Genomic DNA, 18455 nt, shown 5'->3' on the forward strand with positions numbered 1-18455 from the left:
ATGTGAATGTGAGTGGGTGGGCAGGTGGGTGTGAGTGTGAGGGTCCACGTTTGTGGCTGTGGAGTTGCAGAAAGTACAGAGAAAGATAGAAGGGCAAAAAAGATAGCCGGGAAATGAAGCTTCCAAAGAGAATTGGATGAAAAGAACGGGCCTGGGATTCAGAGGCCCTGGATTCTAATCCAAGCTCTGCCATTTGCCTGCTGTATTACCCTGGGCAAGTCTACTCCAGCCCTTAGAACTGCGCTTGGCTCCTAGTATTTAACAAATACAACTGAAATTTTTTTTTAAAAAGGGTAAGATTAGAACTCTTCCACCTAGAAAGGAGAAAGCCGAATGGGAAAGTGATCAAACTTTTCAAAATTACAAAGGGTGTCAGGAGTGGTAGGATAGACCTGCTAGGGCCTCATCCAAGGGGAAATAGTTGCCCAAACCACTGATCGGTTGTTCCCATCTCTGCCCACTCCAAAGAACCCGTGCCACAGTGAATTATGAGACGGAAAGACGAATTGCAGTGAGTTTATTCCAGGAATCCTGGGGGCAGTCTAAGATGTAGCGAGGCTTCTCCATTCTACCTAAGCTAGAGACCGGTCTCGAGGCTGAAGAAAAGCTCCTGGCCAGAAGAGTCGGCGAACGGGAATCAAGTCGAGTGATCTGGTAGTCGTCGATCCAGGATCAGCACCGGGGAGTTAGCAACGTCTGGGGCTCCTGGAGGCCCCAGGGGTTCGACGGAGGGTTGATGCTCTAACATGTCACCAACACTTTTTGCTACAACAGAGATGGAAAACAGTCAGGGCCGGGCCGAGGGACCGGAAGAAAATCAGGATGAAAATGGAAGACACCGCAGTGATGGGAAGCTCGGGATCCACAGGGCCCCTTGCCACTCGCCCGACAGTCCAGACGACGAGCTAAACCGGGGTCGTTATCCACGACAGGGAAGGACAGGACAAAGGCTGGACCGCCCAGCACGGCTGTGAGGTGAGGAAGGTGACAGAATCCACATACCATGACGTCGTTGGCCTCTTTCTTTTGGGCGTAGGTCAGAGAATCGGCAGCTCTCTTGATGGTCACCATTGCATCCTGGGCTTCCTCGGTGGGGTTGAAGGGGTTAAGATGTGAATAGTAAACTTCGGGCTCACTGAAGGCGTAGTCGGTCACCAGTTCGCGGAAGGAGTCGCAGGCATCAGCCGGACCTGCGCAGGATGGAACAGGCTGAGACTTTGGGGCTGAAGGAGCTTTTCCCCCGCGGAGCAGGGTGGCGGGAACGGTGAGGCAGAGAGCTCCCGGTCTTGTCCCCATCTCTGCCCCTGCTGTGGGGGACACCGGACTTCCCCCCGGCCTGGTCCCCCAACTCCATTTTCTAATGTCTGCGGCCAGAGATGTGAGCTGCTGGGAGGGGAGGGGGGTGGAGGGACAAGGATAATGGACAAATGTCCCTTTGGCCATGTCTAACTTGTCACTCCTCTCACTGGAGGTAAAGTAATAATAATAATAATGATGGCATTTGTTAAGCGCTTACTATGTGCAAAGCACTGTTCTAAGTGCTGGGAGGCTACAAGGTGATCAGGTTTTCCCACGTGGGGCTCACGGTCTTAATGCCCATTTTACAGCCGAGGAAACTGAGGCACAAAGAAGTGAAATGACTTGCCCAAACTCACACAGCTAACAGATGGCGAAGCCAGGATTTGAGCCCATGTCCTCTGACTCCCAAGTCCGGGCTCTTTCCACTGAGCCATGTTGCTTCTCCCACTGCTGGCCCACAATGAGCTGGTGGCCGAGTTTTCATTTCAATCATAAATGAGGCTGCGGGCCAATATGTCCAGCCCCTGGAACTCTAGGCTGGATCCAGCGTGCTTTATAATAATAATAATGTTGGTATTTGTTAAGTGCTTTCTTTGTGCAGAGCACTGTTCTAAGCGCTGGGGTAGATTCAGGGTCATCAGGTTGTCCCACGTGAGGCTCACAGTCTTCATCCCCATTTTACAGATGAGGGAACTGAGGCCCAGAGAGGTTAAGTGACTTGCCCACAGTCATACAGCTGACAAGTGGCAGAGTGGGGATTCGAACCCAAGACCTCTGACTCCCAAGCCTGGGCTCTTTCCACTGAGCCACGCCTCTTCTAGACAGCTCTTGTTCATCGAGCCCCACGATAGAGGTGGCCCAGTGGAAGTGAGTCTGTTCAGTTTAGCTCCCTGGGGAGGATGGAATAATAATAATAACAATGTTGGTATTTGTTAAGCACTTACTATGTGCAGAGCACTGTTCTAAGTGCTGGGGGAGATACAGGGTCATCAAGTTGTCCCACGTGAGGCTCACAATCTTAATCCCCATTTTACAGATGAGGTAACTGAGGCACTAAGAAATTAAGTGACTGGCCCACAGTCACCCAGCTGACAAGTGGCAGAGGCGGGATTCAAACCCATGACCGCTGACTCCCAGGCCCGGGCTCTTTCCACTTCTAATGACCCCATGAGGGTGGCTGACATCCAGCTTCCGGCCCTGCCTTGGACCACTGTCAGGAATGGGGTGAGAGCAGAGAAGCTGGCCTATGTGCCATCACCCTCTCAGATAGCAGGACGTGAGCAGGGGAAGAAGCAGGTTAGAACAAGGTTCCCCACTTTACGTTCACGCTTGGCACGGAGTAAGCGCTTAACAATCGCCATAATTAATATTAGTATTATTATTATTCAACCATCGGCGGCAGAGCCGTCGGCATCCCGTCTCCGGGACAGAGGAGCAGACACCCTGGGGACTCTCAAGCAATCGTTTAATCCAAAAAAGTATTTATCGAGCACTTATGCTATGTGGAAGAGCATTACGCTAAACGCTTGGGAAAGTACCGCACAATAGAGTTTATAGGCCCAGTCCCTGCCCACCTACTCTCCATGGAGACCTCGGGGAGTGCTGGGGAGCACCGAGAGAAGGGGAGGGTTTTTGCCCTCATGGATTCTTAGCTGAGACCCAAAGGGACCAGGGAGAGGAGGGGCACTCACCGGAGGAGCAGAAAAGTCCCAGGACGAGGAGCACAAAGGCAGCCGTCACCTTCATGATGGAGCCGGGCGGTTGTTTGTGTTAATTCTCACACTCGCAGACACAGCAAATTCTCTGGAAATGTGCACCCGTGTGCCTCTTTATATCGCCAAGGCCACCCCTGGGACTCCTCCCAGAACATCACATGACAGAGCGACTTGTCTCCCGACACCGGGAATCCAGGTCCTGTCTTCCCAGGGTGCACATGTCCCTGAGGCGGGGACAAGGGAGAAGGTGGATGTCGGGCCAGAACGGGACAGGTTGTGGGGCGAAGACCTAGAGGCGCTGTCAGCTCTCCACAGCTGGACCTGTGCAGGATGGAACAAGCTGAGACTCTCCACCAACACGGACGCCTCGCCGGGGCTGAGGGACTTTCTCCGGGGCAGAGCATGGAGGTGGGGACAGTGAGGCAGTATTTGTCTTCATCTCTGTCCCTACTGTTAAGCAGTTACTATGTACCAGGGACTCTGCGAGGCACTGGAGTAGACACAAGATAATTGGGTTAGACATAGTTCCCATCATTCATTCAATCATATTTGTTGAGTGCTTACTGGGTAAAGAGCACTGTTCTACGTGCTTGGAAAGTACAGTACAGCAATAAAGGGAGACAATCCTTGCCCAAAACGAGCTCTCAGTCTAAAGGGGGGAGACAGACATCAATACAAGTAAATAGGCATGAATATAAAGAAATACAATTATAGATATACATAAGTGTTGTGGGGCAGGGAGGAGGGAAGGGCAAAGGGAGCAAGTCAGGGTGGTGTGGAAGGGAGTGGGAGATGAGGAAAAGTGGGTCTTAGTCTGGGAAGGACTCTTGGAGGAGGTGTACCTTCTATTGTTTTAATGAGATGTTCTTCCCCTCGATTCTATTTATTGCCATCGTTCTCGTCTGTCCGTCTCCCCCGATTAGACCGTAAGCCCGTCAAACGGCAGGGACTGTCTCATCTGTTACCGATTTGTACATTCTAAGCGCTTAGTACAGTGCTCTGCACATAGTAAGCGCTCAGTAAATACTATTGAATGAATGAATAAATGAATACTGTGGGGGACACCGGAAGGCCCAAGGCCCAGACCCCAATCCCCATTCTTCAAAGACTGTGGCCGGGGTGGGAGCTGACAGGTGTGAGGACAAGGGATAAATGCCCCTTTTGCCATGTCTAGAGTGGCTTAGTGGAAAGAGCATGGGCTTGGAAGTCAGAGGATGTGAGTTCTAATCCCGGTTCCTCTCCTTGTCTGCTCCGTGACCTTAGGCAAGTCACTTAACTTATCTGTGCCTCAGTAACCTCATCTGTAAAATGCGGATGAAGACTGTGAGCCCCACGGGGGACAACCTGATTACCTTGTATTCTCCCCAGTGCTTAGAACAGTATTTGGCACTGTGACTGATTGAAACAGGTGGGGTTTGTGGTTGTAGATGCTTCCCACTGGGAGAGAAAATAGTTCAAGTTCCAATTCCCCCAGCACAAGGCGAGGAGAGTCTTTTTTTCCATGCAGCATAAAGTGACTCTATTCCATCTCCTTTCCTTCTGAGAACCTTTCCCCTACAAAGAAGGTCCATGGATCAGTTCGTTTTGGGCAGTTGGCTAATTCTGTTGTATTGTAATCTCCCAAATGCTTAGTATATAAGTGCTCAGTAAATGGAGCACAAGCCTAGAAGTCAGAAGGTCATGGGTTCTAATCCTGGCTCCACTAATAATAATAATAATGATGTTGGTATTTGTTAAGCGCTTACTACGTGCAGAGCACAGTTCTAAGCACTGGGGTTGATACAGGGTAATTAGGTTGTCCCACGTGAGGCTCACAGTTAATCCCCATTTTACAGATGAGGTAAATGAGGCACCGAGAAGTTAAGTGACTTGCCCACAGTCACACAGCTGACAAGTGGCAGAGCTGGGATTCGAACCCATGACCTCTGACTCCCAGCCCGGGCTCTTTCCACTGAGCCATGCTGCTTCTCTGCTGTGTGACCTTGGGCATATCACTTTACTTCTCTGTGCTTCAGTTATCTCATCTGTAAAATCGGGATTCAATATCTGTTCTTCTTCCTATTTAAACTGTGAGCAAGATGAGGGACAGAGACCGTGCCCGAGCTCATTATCGTGTATCAATCACAGTGTTTAGTTCGTTGCTTGACACATAGTAAATACTTAACAAATGCCTTTAAAAAAAAAAACGCTCATGGAGATGAGAATTAAATGCCAAAGTTTTGCCAGGCACTAAACCCCTCCGGGACTGGAACCGTCCTCCACAGAACACAGGTCAGTGTCTAATCCGAAACATCCAGAAAGTTGTTATCGCTGCCGGGGCCGGGGGGACAGATCAGCGTTCCCTCTGAGAAAGCAACCTCCGCGCCGGGGTCAGTTCCCAGTTTGTATCGGTTAAATGTCAGCCTGGAGAGTGAGGCCTCAACGGCCCTAAAGATGGGAGTGGTTCCATCAGCACTATTTCCCTCTTCATTCTTGCCCTGAGGGAGCCAAGGGTTCAGTGCCTCTGGCAGTCCTGGGGGCCCTGGGTCATGTAAGGGATCCAGCTGCCTCCGGGGGATTCAGTGGGAGCAGGGATGGGGCTGAAAATAGGTGATGATGAGGCAGGGAGCAAGGCCACATTGACAATGGAGGAGCGGGGAACCTTTCTTGGGCCTTGGCTGCTGCAGGTCAATGTGGTAGTGAGCACCAGCCCGACAGCAGCAGGATGCAGCCAGTCCCCACGGAGCTCAGAGGCTGGATAGGCTGACCGGCCAGGGAGGTGCCCACAGCTTCTATCACTTGATGAGAAATATTGAATTTTAACTCCTGGACACAAATGGGATCTGCTCTCCGAGAAGCTGGACTGCCATAACCTACCAAATGTACTTACAGGGGGCTGGTCTTAATTCTCTTGACCCTTATATTCCATCTGGTGGACCATCGATAAGTAGGAATGGTATGATAATGATTATTATTATTATTGTTGTTGTTATTATTAGCCTTTCTTAAGCTCTTACTATAAGCCAAGCAGTCAAAAAATAATTTAATGATGGTATTGAGTGCCGATTATGTGACAAACACTGATCTACTTGCTGGGGTAAATACAACCTGATCAGGTTGGACACAGTCCCTGTAGTACCTGTGGTATTTGTTAATAATTGTGGTAAGTGTTAAGTGCCAAGCACTGTACTAAGCACTGGAGGAATACAAGCAAATTAGGTTGGACACAGTCCCTGTTCCACATGGGGCTCACAATCTTAATCCCCATTTTAAAGATGAGGTAAATGAGGTACAGAGAAGTTAAATGATTTTTACCCAAGGTCACACAGCAGTCAAGTGGCAGAGACGGGATTAGAATCCGTGTCTTCTCACTCCCAGACCTGTGCTCTTTCCACTAGGCAAAACCGCTTCTCTATATTGATGGACATTTTCCCTGTCCACAAGGAGTTTACAGAATAAAAGGGGAGAAGGACATTAAAATAAATTACAGATATATACAAAAGTCCTGAGAGGCAAATAAATAGTACAAATCCAACTGCAGGGATGACATAGAAAGGAAAGAGAGTAAGGGAAATGAAGACTTGAGGGTGGAAGGCTTCTTGAAGGAGAAGTGATTTTAATAAAGCTTGAAGGAGGTGGTCTGTCAGATATGAAGCGGAAGGGAGTTCCAAGCCAGAGGGAGGATGTGAGCAGAAAGTCGGAGGTGAGATAGTTGAAAATGAGGTACAGTGAGTAGATTGGCGTAAAGTGAGTAGTAAAGTGTACTGTGCTGCTTTGTAGCAGGAAATCAGTGAAATAAGATAAGCGGAGGCAAGATGATTGAGTGCTTTAAAGCCAATGGTCAGGAGTTTCTGTTTGATATGGGGATGGGTGGATGATGGATCCCTCCACTCAGCGTGGCTCTGCCTAGGCCCCTCCTCTGGAGTCTGGGTCCCCGTGTCTCAAACCAGCCCAGGGTCAGGTGAGCCCTCGGAGCATCCCGTGCACACGAGGAAGCGCTAAATGGAACTCGGTCTTCTTCCGTCAGCCAGTTTGGGAGAAGCCCTGCTCTGAGCATTTCGCTAACTCCCAGCCTCCAAATTTCTAGTCAGTGTCTATGCCTCCTACTAGGCCTCTGAGCCTCGTTGCTCACTCCGTCTCCTTCCCAGAAATGACAGGGATCTGGTCCGATGGGGAAATACCCGTGTATGAGTGGGACTCCCTTCTCATCTGGGGGCATGAATTCTCTTCCCTCCTGGCCTTCCCCTGGCAGACGCAACTACTGTCTGTGTCTCCCCAGGCCTAGGCCAGAACCCTCATCCAGACTGATCCACAACTTCAGCTCTCCTGATTTCTACCACGTTTCAGATTTCATTCATTCATTCATTCAATAGTATTTATTGAGCGCTTACTATGTGCAGAGCACTGTACTAAGCGCTTGGGATGAACAAGTCGGCAACAGATAGAGACAGATTTCTCAGCCCTGGGCTCTAATCAGTTCTCTCTCAGTAGGTTTGAATAGTACTGCAGTCCTTTATTTGAGCGCATTGATTAAGCGCTCTGTGCCAGGCACCATTATAAGCATTGGGATAGATATAAGATAGTCAAATTAGGCACAGTATCTGTTCCACAAGGAGCTCACAGTCTCAATTCCCATTTTACAGATGAGGTAACTGAATCACAGAGAAGTAAAATGACTTGCCCAGGACACACAGCAGACAAGCGGTGGAGCCAGGATTAGAACCCAGGTCCTTCTGACTCCCAGGACAACGCTTTACGGTTTTACAAGAACTGAAGCCCAGTCCTACTTTACTTGTTAATGACGAACCAATCAACCAATGTCATTTATTGAGCTCTGCGCTGAACGAAACTAGTGGTGAAAAAATGTATTTCTTTAGGGAAATACCTTGTTCCAACCCTGTTCATGGGTTAAAGGATAGAAGAAGAGTAGTTCTCCATCATTCTGAGTTTTAGAGATCATACTGTGCCTTGCTTTGGTTCATCTTTCATTAAACTGAGCATTCCTCAAAGTTCACTTGATTTGTTATACTCTGTTGCTTCCCCTATTCTTCATTCTCCCCCAACAGACTGTAAGCTCACCGTGGGCAGAGAATGTGCCGTCCTGTCCAAAACACTTAGGTACCACTGCTTGATGGATCGATACAGCTCCCGCAGCCTCTGAAGTGACTCCCTCATTCATCTCTCAGTGCCCCATTGCCCATCGACTCTCAGACCCCGATCCGCTAGGCAAGGCCCCGGCTCCTGGTGCAGTTACAACCTTACAAACTGATCAGAAGTTCAGGATCCCAACCAGAATCACAAAGAGACCCTCCAGAGAACCCAACCCAGCCCAGCGCTTGCCCATCTAGGCTCGACAGGAAGGAGGCAGACAGTGAGTCGGGTGATGTAGAGTTTATTGAAATTCGACCGGCACCGGGGTGAATTCTGCGCAACATGAGGGTTTGTCTGTGATCAGATGCAGTAGGAGAAGGCTCTGGGGCTGTTGGTGGGAGAAGCGTTCGGTGAGCGGGGCAGGGCAGGTGAGATCAGTCAGACAGCAGCCACGCACGGTCCACAAGCGGAGTTTCCACTGCATCTCCGGAGAACATTTTAGTTCTTGGAGGTACTGGCTTCTTCACAGACGGCCACCGCTTTCACCTAAACCAAACCAAAGACACGGAGGGGAGGGAAATGGTGAGCGAGAGGCTCTTTTCTCCAAAGGCATCATGGGTCTTTCCCTCCCATCTCGTTTCCCTCAGGAACTCTCCTTACAATCAGGAAACTCTTTCAGATCCTGCCACCTGCCCCCCTGGATCAGACGGAACACGAGGTTGGAAAACCCGCATTGGACCGGGGAAAAGAATGGGTAGGGCCCCAACCCCGAGCTGGGTTCCAGAACGGGAAGGCTAATGGAGCCGAGGAACCTCCCTGCGGGGTTCTGAGTTTGGGAGGCGAGACGAGGAATCCCGAATAGCTAGTTACCATGAGGTCACTGAAGTCATCCTTCTGCACTGAGGTAAGTGTGTCGAACGCAGCCTTTATCTCCAGCAGACCGTCGTAGGCATCCTTATTGGCCCTGCATGTATCCAGAGAGGCCAGAAAGCCCCCGGGGCTGCCGTAGATCAGCTGGTCGAGACCATTAGCCATTGTGGCACACTTCTGGGAGAGTACTGTGGGGAGAAAGTAGAATCTAGCCCAGTCCCCGCTGGTCCACAAGGACCGAGGGCCGGAAACCCTGAGCCCTGGAACAACCTGAGGTCCCAGCTCCACCACTTCAGGGCAGGGGCCTCAGGGTGCCATCTTGATGAAGAACACCGTGCTGTGCCCAGAAAACCCCACATCTTCTGACGCTCATTCACACCCACCTCTGATCCCCAAACTGCCCCCAGTTTGATGGGCCAGATGATGCCAACAGGTCCGGCCCTGACCGGGGTTTAGGTTGGACCGCTTTGACCCAGGCTCCCCAAGTAACCCTAAGAGGTTTCCCAGGCTGACGGGGTCGGGGGGAGCAGATACTTACCGCAGGAGTTGGAAAGTGCCAGGGCCAACAGGGCCAAGGTAACCAGCAGCTTCATGGCGGAGACGGTGGTCGGTGAGTAGTGTGTCTGTATGAGATGGCAAAACCCCTAAACTCTGGATCTCTGCAGGTAGAGCTCAGCCTTATAAACCCCCGGCAACCCCCGGGCTCCACCCAAGAGATCGTATGACAGGGCACGTGACTGCAGGAGTCTCAGTGGCTCAGCTGCCTTTCTTTGGAGCTGGAGGAGGGGTAGAGGTTGAAGGGAGGTGGAATATAATCTGACTGTGATGCTGATCTGATGATAATGATGATGATGATGATAGTATTTGTTAAGCGCTTACTCTGTACAAAGCATTGTTCAAAGCGCGGGGTAGATACGAGCAAATCAGGTTGGACACAGTCCCTGTTCCACAGGAGGCTCACAGTCTTAATCCCCATTTTACAGATGAGGGAACTGAGGCCCGAGGAAGTGAAGTGACTTGCCCTAGGTCCAGATCCTCGACACTATTGTGTCTGGAGGACCTGATGCATGCTTCTGATAGAACGGGGATAATTATTATTATTATTAACAACAATAATACTAATAATGATGATGGTATTTGTTAAGCACTTATTACATGCCAAGCACTGTACTAACTAGTGGGGTGGATACAAGCAAATTGGGTTGGACATAGTCCCTGCCCCATGTGGGGCTTCCCAGTCTCAATCCCTATTTTACAGATGCAGAAACTGAGGCAGACAAGTGAAGGGACTTGCACAAGGTCACACAGCAGGCAGGTGGCAGAGCAGGAATTAGAATCCAAGACTTTCTGACTCCCAGTCCCGGGCTCTATCCACTACTCCAGTGCTCCATACTCTTAGTGGTGAAACTTCGGAACCTTTTTCCGGCAGCTGGTTGAACCAGCTTCATTGATTCTTTGGACAGATTGCCAACCAGGTTGAGGCCAGAGATGGAAAAAGTCTACCTGGGAGTTGATAACTGGAGAGAGAGATGGGGAGAGTTTTTGACAGCTGGATCAATCAACCAATCAATAAATCAATAGTGTTTACTAAGCACTCACTATGCATAGAGCACTGTCTTAGTTGCTTGGGAGAGTACAATTCAACAGAGTTGATTGACACTTTCCCTGCCCGCAACCAGCTAGCAATCTAGTGGGGAATACAGTCTACATTCTGGATAATAATAATAATAATGGTATTTATGTTATATTTTATATATATATGTGTTATATGTAATATTTATGTTATTTATTAAACAGTTACTATGTGCCAAACACTGTTCTAAGCACAAGCTGATCAGGTTGTCCCACACGGGGTTCATGGTCTTAATCCCCATTTTAGGGATGAGGTAATTGAGACACAGAGAAGTGAGGTGACTTACCCAAGGTCACACAGCAGACAAGGGGAGGAGCCGGGATTAAAATCCACATCCTCTGACTCATTCATTCATTCAATCGTATTTATTGAGCGCTTACTGTGTGCAGACACTGTACTAAGCACTTGGAAAGTACAATTCAGCAGTAAAAAGAGACAATCCCTGCCCATACCGGGCTTACAGTCTAGAAGGGGGAGACAGACATCAAAACAAGTAAACAGGCATCGATATAAATAAATAGAATTTTAGATCTAGACACATCAAAACAAGTCAACGGGGATGCTCTTGCCACAAGGCCATGCTGCTTCTCATACGGGGTATGAAGGAGAAGGGAGTTCCAGGCAGCAGGGAAGACTTAAATAAGAGGCCAGCGGGGAAAGAGGACACTGCCTCTCCTGACACTCTCTCCCATGGGAGCTTCGTCTTTTTCCACTCCCCTGGCCTCCAGGGGAAGGAAGAGGAATCTGTTCATTTCTTCTTCCTAATGTCCCATCCCACCCTCTCTCTCAGCTTCTTTTCCATTGAAGTCCATATTTGTTCAAGTGCTTACAATGTGCCAGACACTGTACTAACCGCTGAGATAGATACAAGATAATCAAGTTGGACACAATCCCTATTCCACTTGGGGCTCACAGTCCCCATTTTGCACATGAGGTAAGCGAGAAGTTTAGTGACTTGCTCAAGGTCATAAGAGCAGACAAGTGGCAGAGCCAGGATTAGAACCCAGATCCTCCACCAGGTCACGCTGCTTCTCTCAGCGTTGTTCTCTACCACCCTCTTCACTTATTTGTTGCAGTCATCTACTGCCCCCTTGGCCCCACCTTCACTTTTCTGGCTTTTTCATGGTGAGATTTGGCCAAGTCTTCAAGGGGCAAGACAAAAAGGGAGAAATTATATGAGTAAAATTACTACAGAGCCCATGGGTTTCACTATGATGGAAATTTCTGCAGCCTCCTACCTAGTACAGCTCTCTGTGCATAATAAGTGTGCAATAAATACGATGGATTCGACTGAATAAAATGAGAATTAATAACAATGAGGGTATTTATTAAGGACTTACCATGTGCCAAGCTTTGTACCAAGCGCTGGGGTAGATACAAGATGACCAGGTTGGACACACTCCATGTCCAAATCTAAGGAGGAGAGAGGTGGGACTTAATCCCCATTTTCATCTGAGGAAACTGAGGCATAGAAAAGTTAAGCGACTTGCTCCAGGTCATACAGTAGGCAAGTGACGTTGCCAGGATGAGAACCCAACTCTGTCTCCCAGATCCATGCTCTTTCCACTAATAATAATTAATAATTATAGCATTTGTTAAGTGCACTTCTATCTATGTTCTAAGCCCGATTCAATTCTTCCTTTTTGTCTAACTTTACTTTAGCTACCTTTATTTGGGCGGATATTAGTGAATTGCATGTTACATAATTAGCCCAGGACCCTCTCTGATTGACAGCTGCTGTGCATGAGTACAGTTTCCCCTTTGTGTGTTAAGAGTTAGTAAAGGTTTGCAATTTATGCTTTTGTTCTCCTCAAGAGTCCCCACGTGGGACCAAAGAAACACTTGTGAAGGAAAAATAGCTCAAGTGATAACCCTGTTTTTCCCCACTGAGCCTGGGGAAAGAACAGGAACAGCAGCCTCCCTATCCTTGGAACATGCCTATTTGATCATTGGTATTTATCAGTCAATCAGTGGAATTGATTGAGTGCTTACTGTGCTGAGTTTATTATTATTATTATTATTAATAAGAGCTGTCGAGCCATTTCTAATTCATAGCCACTCCATGGACATACTTTCTCCAGACCGCCTCTGCCATAAGCTGCATAAACTTTTCTAGTGGTTCTTGGGTTATCGTTGTTATGGTCTCTATCCATCTCGCTGCTCATCTGCCTCTTCCTCGCTTTCCCTGGACTTTTCCTAGCATTAGTGTCTTCTCCAGAGAATGAGTCCTCCTGATTATGTTTCCAAAATATGCTAATCTAAGTGGAGTCATTTGGCCTTCCAAAGACTGCTTTGGTCTAATTTGCTCCAAAATCCATTTGTTTGTTTTTTGGGCAGTCCATGGCATTCGCAAAAGCCTTCTCCAACACCACATTTCAAAAAAAAATCGGTTATATCCTGTTTTTTCAATGTCCAGCTATTGGATCTATACGTACTAATAATAATATATGTATTTTTAAGCATTTACTATATTCCAAGCACTGCACTAAGCACTGGGGTAGATACAAGCTAATGGGGTTAGACTCGCTCCCTGTCCCACACGGGGCTCACAGTCTCAATTTCCATTTTACAGATGAGGTAAATGAGGCCCAGAGAGGTTATCTCACTTGACCCACTCTGGAGTGGTGGAGCCGGGATTAGAACCCAGGTTCTTCTGCCTCCCAGTCCCGTGCTCTATCCACTAGGTGATATTACTTCTCGCTTGGGAGAGTAGAGTTCAACAGAGTTGAGAGACATGATTCCTGCCAATAAGAATTATAATGACTAGAGGGGGAGATAAACATTAATATGAATAGCTAATGTATTTGTAAGTGCTGTGGGGCTGAGAATGGGGTGAAAGCCTAAAGGGAATGTTAGCTTGAGCTATTTTTCTTCTCCCGCTCCCACTGTTTGAATAAAATTAGGGTCTTTCTCATTTCAGGAAGGGAGACAGAGCTGAGGGAGGAAGAACACCTGAAATGCAGGCTGTGCATCAGGTAGAGTAGCTGACCCAGGGGCAGGAAGCTTCTGCAAAGCCATCACTTCTCGCCCCGTGGGGCTGCCCCTGCTAGCGGGAGCTGGGCAACCGCTTCTCTGTGTGTGGGCTCAGGGCCAAAACACATTCTTCCTGGAAGAAGGCTTTCTGCAAATATGGCAGAAGCGGGCCGAACCACCTGCCTGGGAGGGAGCCAGGGAGCCTTAGGAGGGGAGCGGTTACAGTGTCAATATTGAGGCTTGAGAGGGCGGCAACTCCTGGAGCTTGAGGCTGAAGCCTTCTGGGGACATTGGCCTCAAATGAGCATGGAAATGACCTTGGAAACGGGCCCAGCTCTAAGGAGGTGCCAGGAGGGAAGAGGCTGTGCCCGCTTCATGTGCCCAGAGGTAGTTTTGGGGGACCTATTTCTTCTCTGCTTCAATGAAGACCCTCCTGCCCCATTGACTTCCACTCAGCAGAGATGCAGGATCAGCCCAGAAGGCAGGAATAGGCAGGGAGGAGGACGTCGGAGGCAAGTTAGAGGGTCCTTGCCCATTTCTGAGCCAAATTCCTGCTCTCATAAGGGGATGACTAATATGCAGAGTTGGTATCATGGAGTAGATCCCCCAAATGGATCGGGATCCTGGACTCGGAAGATTTTTCACCCCCTCCCCCCTAATACAGCCCCAGGGAAAGGCATGGGGGACACTCGGGTTCCTGCAATCAATTGATCTGCCATGCGATCTCTTGGGTGGAGTCCAGGGGTTTGGGCAGGTTTATAGACAGCTCTGCACACAGAGATCCAAAGTTTAGGTGTTTGGCCTTTTTAGACAGACACACTACTCACCAAAAGACACGCTCCACCATTTAACTCCTTGTCGCTTTGGCCCTGTTGGCCCTGGCACTTTCCAACTGCTGTGGTGAAAATCTGCTCCTCCCCGCATCAGCATGGGCCACATCTCAGGGTTCCGTGGAGAGTCTGAGTCAAAGTGATCCAGCCTAAACCCTGGGCAGGGCAGGGCCAGTCGCCACGGTCTGACCTATCAACCCTGGGGCAGTTTGGGGTCGGAGGTGGGTGTGAGCGAACGTCAGGAGATGTCGGGGTTTCTAGGCACGGCGCAGTGTTCTCCATCAAAATGGTGTCCTGAAGTCTCTGCCCTGTGATGGTGGAGCTGGGGCCTCGGATTATTCTGGGGCTCGGGTTTCTGGTCCTCAGTCCCTGACATCCAGCAGGGACTGGGCTAGATTCTGCTTTTCCCTGACAATGCTCTCCCAGAATCGTGCCACAGTGGCTTATTGTCTCGACCAGCCGGCCTACAGCAGCTCCAGGGAACTTCTGGCTTCTCTGGAAGTGTGCGAGGTCAATAAGAATGCCTACGACAGTCTGCTGGGGATACAGGCTGCGTTCAACAGATTGTCCCCCGTGCAGAGGGAGAACTTCAGCATCCTGGTCGTAATCGGCTCTCTGGGATTCCCTGTCTAGCCTCCCAAACTCAGCCTCAGGGAGGTTCCCCAGCCCTCTTAACCTTCCCACTCTTTAACCCAGCTGACAGTTGGGGCAATACCCATTCTTTTGCCCGGACTGATGAGGGGCTTCCCACCCCGTGTTCTGTCTGATCCAGGGACGTAGGTGGCAGGGTCTAAAAGAGTTCCCTGGCGGCACAGAGCGTTCTTGAGGGAAACACGAGGGGAGGATAGGACCCACGGTGACTTTGGAGAAAAGAGCCTCTCACTCACCATTTCCCTCCTCTCTATGTCTTTGCTCTGGTTTAGAGTAACGTGGCGATGGTCTGTAACGATGGCAGTGACAAGTCAAAGTCCTAAAATGCTCTGCAGAGACGTAGCAGAAACTCCACCTCTGGGCCGTAAGTGGCTGCTGTCTGTAAGCCCACTGTGGGCAGGGATTGTATCTCTTTACTGCTGTATTGAACTTTCCAAGCTTTTAGTACGGTGGTCTGCACACAGTAAGCACGCAATACATTTAATTGGATGAATGACTGATGGCGCCGGCCCCGGCCCTGGTCCCAGAACTCTTCTCCCATCAGCAGCCCCAGAGCTTTCTCTTGCTGCGTCTGTTCAGAGACACACTCTCATTCTCTGTGGCCGTAGAATCTTTTGCGGGGCCTCATTTCAATAAATGCTACAGCAGCTGACTTTGGGTCTGCCTCCTTCCTGTCAGCACTAGATGGGCAGGTGCTCACCTGGGATGGACTCCAATCTCAGTCCCCATCTGATCCCAGATTTGATCTTGAATATCCAAAGCGTTTGTACTTTCGTATCTGCAGTGTAACCATGGCCAGTGATTACTCTGCCAAGCCAGGTGCAGAAGAGGAAGTGGAAATGGGGCTCTCTGGGATGAGAATGGGGGATTTATTTTTGTGGCTGCAGGAACTGTGTCAGTCATCATGGGGCTCCCCTGCTCCATCAGAGTCAAACACTCCCCGAAGGCCAGGAAACCTGGAATTTGGGAACATCCAGGGGTGCGTACGGCACTGGAACAAGAGAAGCAGCATATCTTAATGGATAAAACATGGGCCTGGGAGTCAGAAGGACCCGGATTCTGATCTCGGCTCCTCCACGTGTCTGCTGTGCGACTTCGGACAAGTCACTTGACCTCTCTGTGCCGCAGTTACCTCGTATGTAAAAAATGGGGATTAAGAGTGTGAGCCCAATGTGGGACAGGGACTGTGTCCAATCTAACTAACTTGTATCTACCCTGGGGCTTAGAACAGGGCTCAGCAAGTTCCATAAATATTTGGTTTAGATTAAACCAAATCAAAGCTTGGCAAGTACCATAATTGTCATTATAATTATTATTAGCATTATCAGGGTGGAGGAGGGTCCTGCTCTAGGCCTGAGAAAGGCCCAGGCAGTAACGGTGTCTGTGAGGGACAGGACGAGAGGAAAGAGCCGTTCATGCTCACAGCTATGTAGTCACTCACACACAGGTATTTCCCCGCTGGACCAGACTCCTGCCATTTCCAGGATGGGGATACAGGAAGAGGGGAGGCCAAGGGGCAAGGGACACTGACTAGTCACTTGGGGCCCCGGGGTGAGCAAAATGCTCAGATCTGGGCTATCTCCAAGTCAGCTGATGGAGGGATGCCGAGTCCCTTTTAGTTCTTTCTCCAACAAGCAGGTTGCTCTGAGTGCTCACCCTGACCCGGGGCTGGCTTGAGGAATTAATCAATCAATCAGTGAGATTTACTGAGCGCTGTGCAGAGCACTGAACTAAGAGCTTGGCAGAGTACAATAAAACAAGGTTAGTAGACATGTTCCCTGCCCACAGCAAGCTTACGGTCTAGAGAACGCCGGAACCCTGACCCTGGGAGGAAAGAGCCTAGGCAGAGCTACTGGGCATACTGAAGAGAGGGAACGATGAACACTTTCACTAGCTCCCAAATTTAGAGCTGGGAGGAGGAAGTCAGGAGAATCACACTTTAGAGTCCCTTGTTGAGGGAAGAATAAAAACTTGAACTATAGCTCCTTATGGTCTACCAACTCGGTTGTAATGTACTCTCCCAAGGACTTAGTACAGTGCTCTGCACGGACAAGCACTCATTAAATACCACTGATGGATCGATTCGATCAGCCGAGCCAATCAGAGAGAAAGTTTGTGGAGGAAACCGAGGGGCCATCTGGGAGGAGAGATGTGGCCTGCTGTGTGCCTGGGAGAGCAGGTCACAGTTAGAGGTGGTGCTGTGACCCTGAATGGGCAGAGGACTCAGGGAGGGATTGGGGAAGCATCAGGAATTAGGGTTTGGTCACCTTGGAGGTTTGGGAGAGTGAGGCTCCTGTCCCTGAGGAGGAGAAAGGACACGGAGAGACCTACCACTGAATTATTCATTCATTCAGTCACATTTATTGAGCGCATACCGTGTGCAGAGCACTGTACTAAGTTCTTGGGCGAGTGAAATACAATAAGCACATTCCCTGGCCACACTGAGCTTACACTCTGGAGGGTGGGGGGGATAGGGAGACAGACATTAATATAAATAAATAAATGACAGATATGTCCATAAATGCTGTGGGGCTGCGAGAAGGGTTGAACAAAAGGAGCAAGTCAGGGTGACGCAGAAGGGAGTGGGAGAAGAGGAAAGGGGGACTTAGTCAGGGAGGGCCTCTTGGAGGAGACGTGCCTTCAGTAAGGCTTTGAAGGAGGGGAGAGGAACTGTCTGTCGGAATTGAAGGAGGGCATTCCAGGCCAGAGACAGGATGTGGGTGAGGGGTCGGAGGCGAGACAGATGAGATTGAGGTCCAGTGAGAAGGTTAGCATTAGAAAAGCGAAGTTTGCGGGCCGGGGTGTAGTAGGAAAATAGCGAGGTGAGGTAGGAGGGGGCAAGGTGGTTGACTGCTTTAAAGTCAATGGGGAGGAGACTCGGAGAGGGTGAGTCTGGCAACTGGGACTCCCTGAGAGGAGAAGGGGAAGGACCAGAGGGTACTGAGCCCCAGGATCCCTGCAGGAAGTACAAAGGGTCCTGGGCAGGAAAGAGTTAGATCAAAGGAAAGATGGTTTGAGCTGGAGTTCGCTGTTCTATTGTTACGAAACCACTGAAGGTTGTTGAGAGCTCAGATCTTGGTGTCTCCTTTCGTTAGGGGCCAGAGGAGAACTCCTTGTACAGGGGAGACACGTGGATCTGGGGAGCCGTGGGAGCAAGAGGGAAAGCGGGAGCAGGAGGGAGAGCCTTCTCTGAGAGCTTCCTACAGCCGGCCCCCGGAGAGATGCTAGGCTAGACCCCAGTGAACCTTTTGACTTTGGGGAGACCCTTGGGGCTTGGTAAAAGAGTGGTGGGAGCAATAGGGGTCCAGGGATTTGGGATGCACTGATGAGTCCCCAAAACCAGCATTAGAAGAATGGAGAATTGAAGTGCTTTAGGACCTAGTGGAGATCGACCTGTGTTTGAGCAGTCCTAAA

The 18455-nt window shown here is 49.6% G+C and overlaps 1 protein-coding gene across 1 annotated transcript; it reads right to left on the reverse strand.

Annotated features, from left to right (window-relative positions):
* Nucleotides 1–500: 500 nt before the first annotated feature.
* On the reverse strand, nt 501–3096 carry LOC103164861 (uteroglobin-like). The gene is made up of 3 exons (XM_007655906.3): nt 2991–3096; nt 1003–1190; nt 501–765 (listed from the first exon to the last, which is right to left on the reverse strand). Exons 1-3 carry the CDS (start codon nt 3043–3045, stop codon nt 742–744), a joined length of 267 nt encoding a protein of 88 aa, XP_007654096.2. The 5' UTR covers nt 3046–3096; the 3' UTR covers nt 501–741.
* Between the last annotated feature and the right edge of the window lie 15359 nt (nt 3097–18455).

Source organism: Ornithorhynchus anatinus, chromosome 3 (genome assembly GCF_004115215.2).
Source record: "Ornithorhynchus anatinus isolate Pmale09 chromosome 3, mOrnAna1.pri.v4, whole genome shotgun sequence".
Classification (NCBI taxonomy): domain Eukaryota; kingdom Metazoa; phylum Chordata; class Mammalia; order Monotremata; family Ornithorhynchidae; genus Ornithorhynchus; species Ornithorhynchus anatinus.

Excerpts from the sequence above, each read along its gene's own strand:
- LOC103164861 (XM_007655906.3), bottom strand. The coding sequence starts at position 3,045 with ATGAAGGTGACGGCTGCCTTTGTGCTCCTCGTCCTGGGACTTTTCTGC. Across the intron at positions 1,191-2,990 it reads GGGACTTTTCTGCTCCTCCG|GTCCGGCTGATGCCTGCGAC; the intron begins GTGAGTGCCCCT and ends CATCCTGCGCAG. Across the intron at positions 766-1,002 it reads AAGAGGCCAACGACGTCATG|CAAAAAGTGTTGGTGACATG; the intron begins GTATGTGGATTC and ends TCTCTGTTGTAG.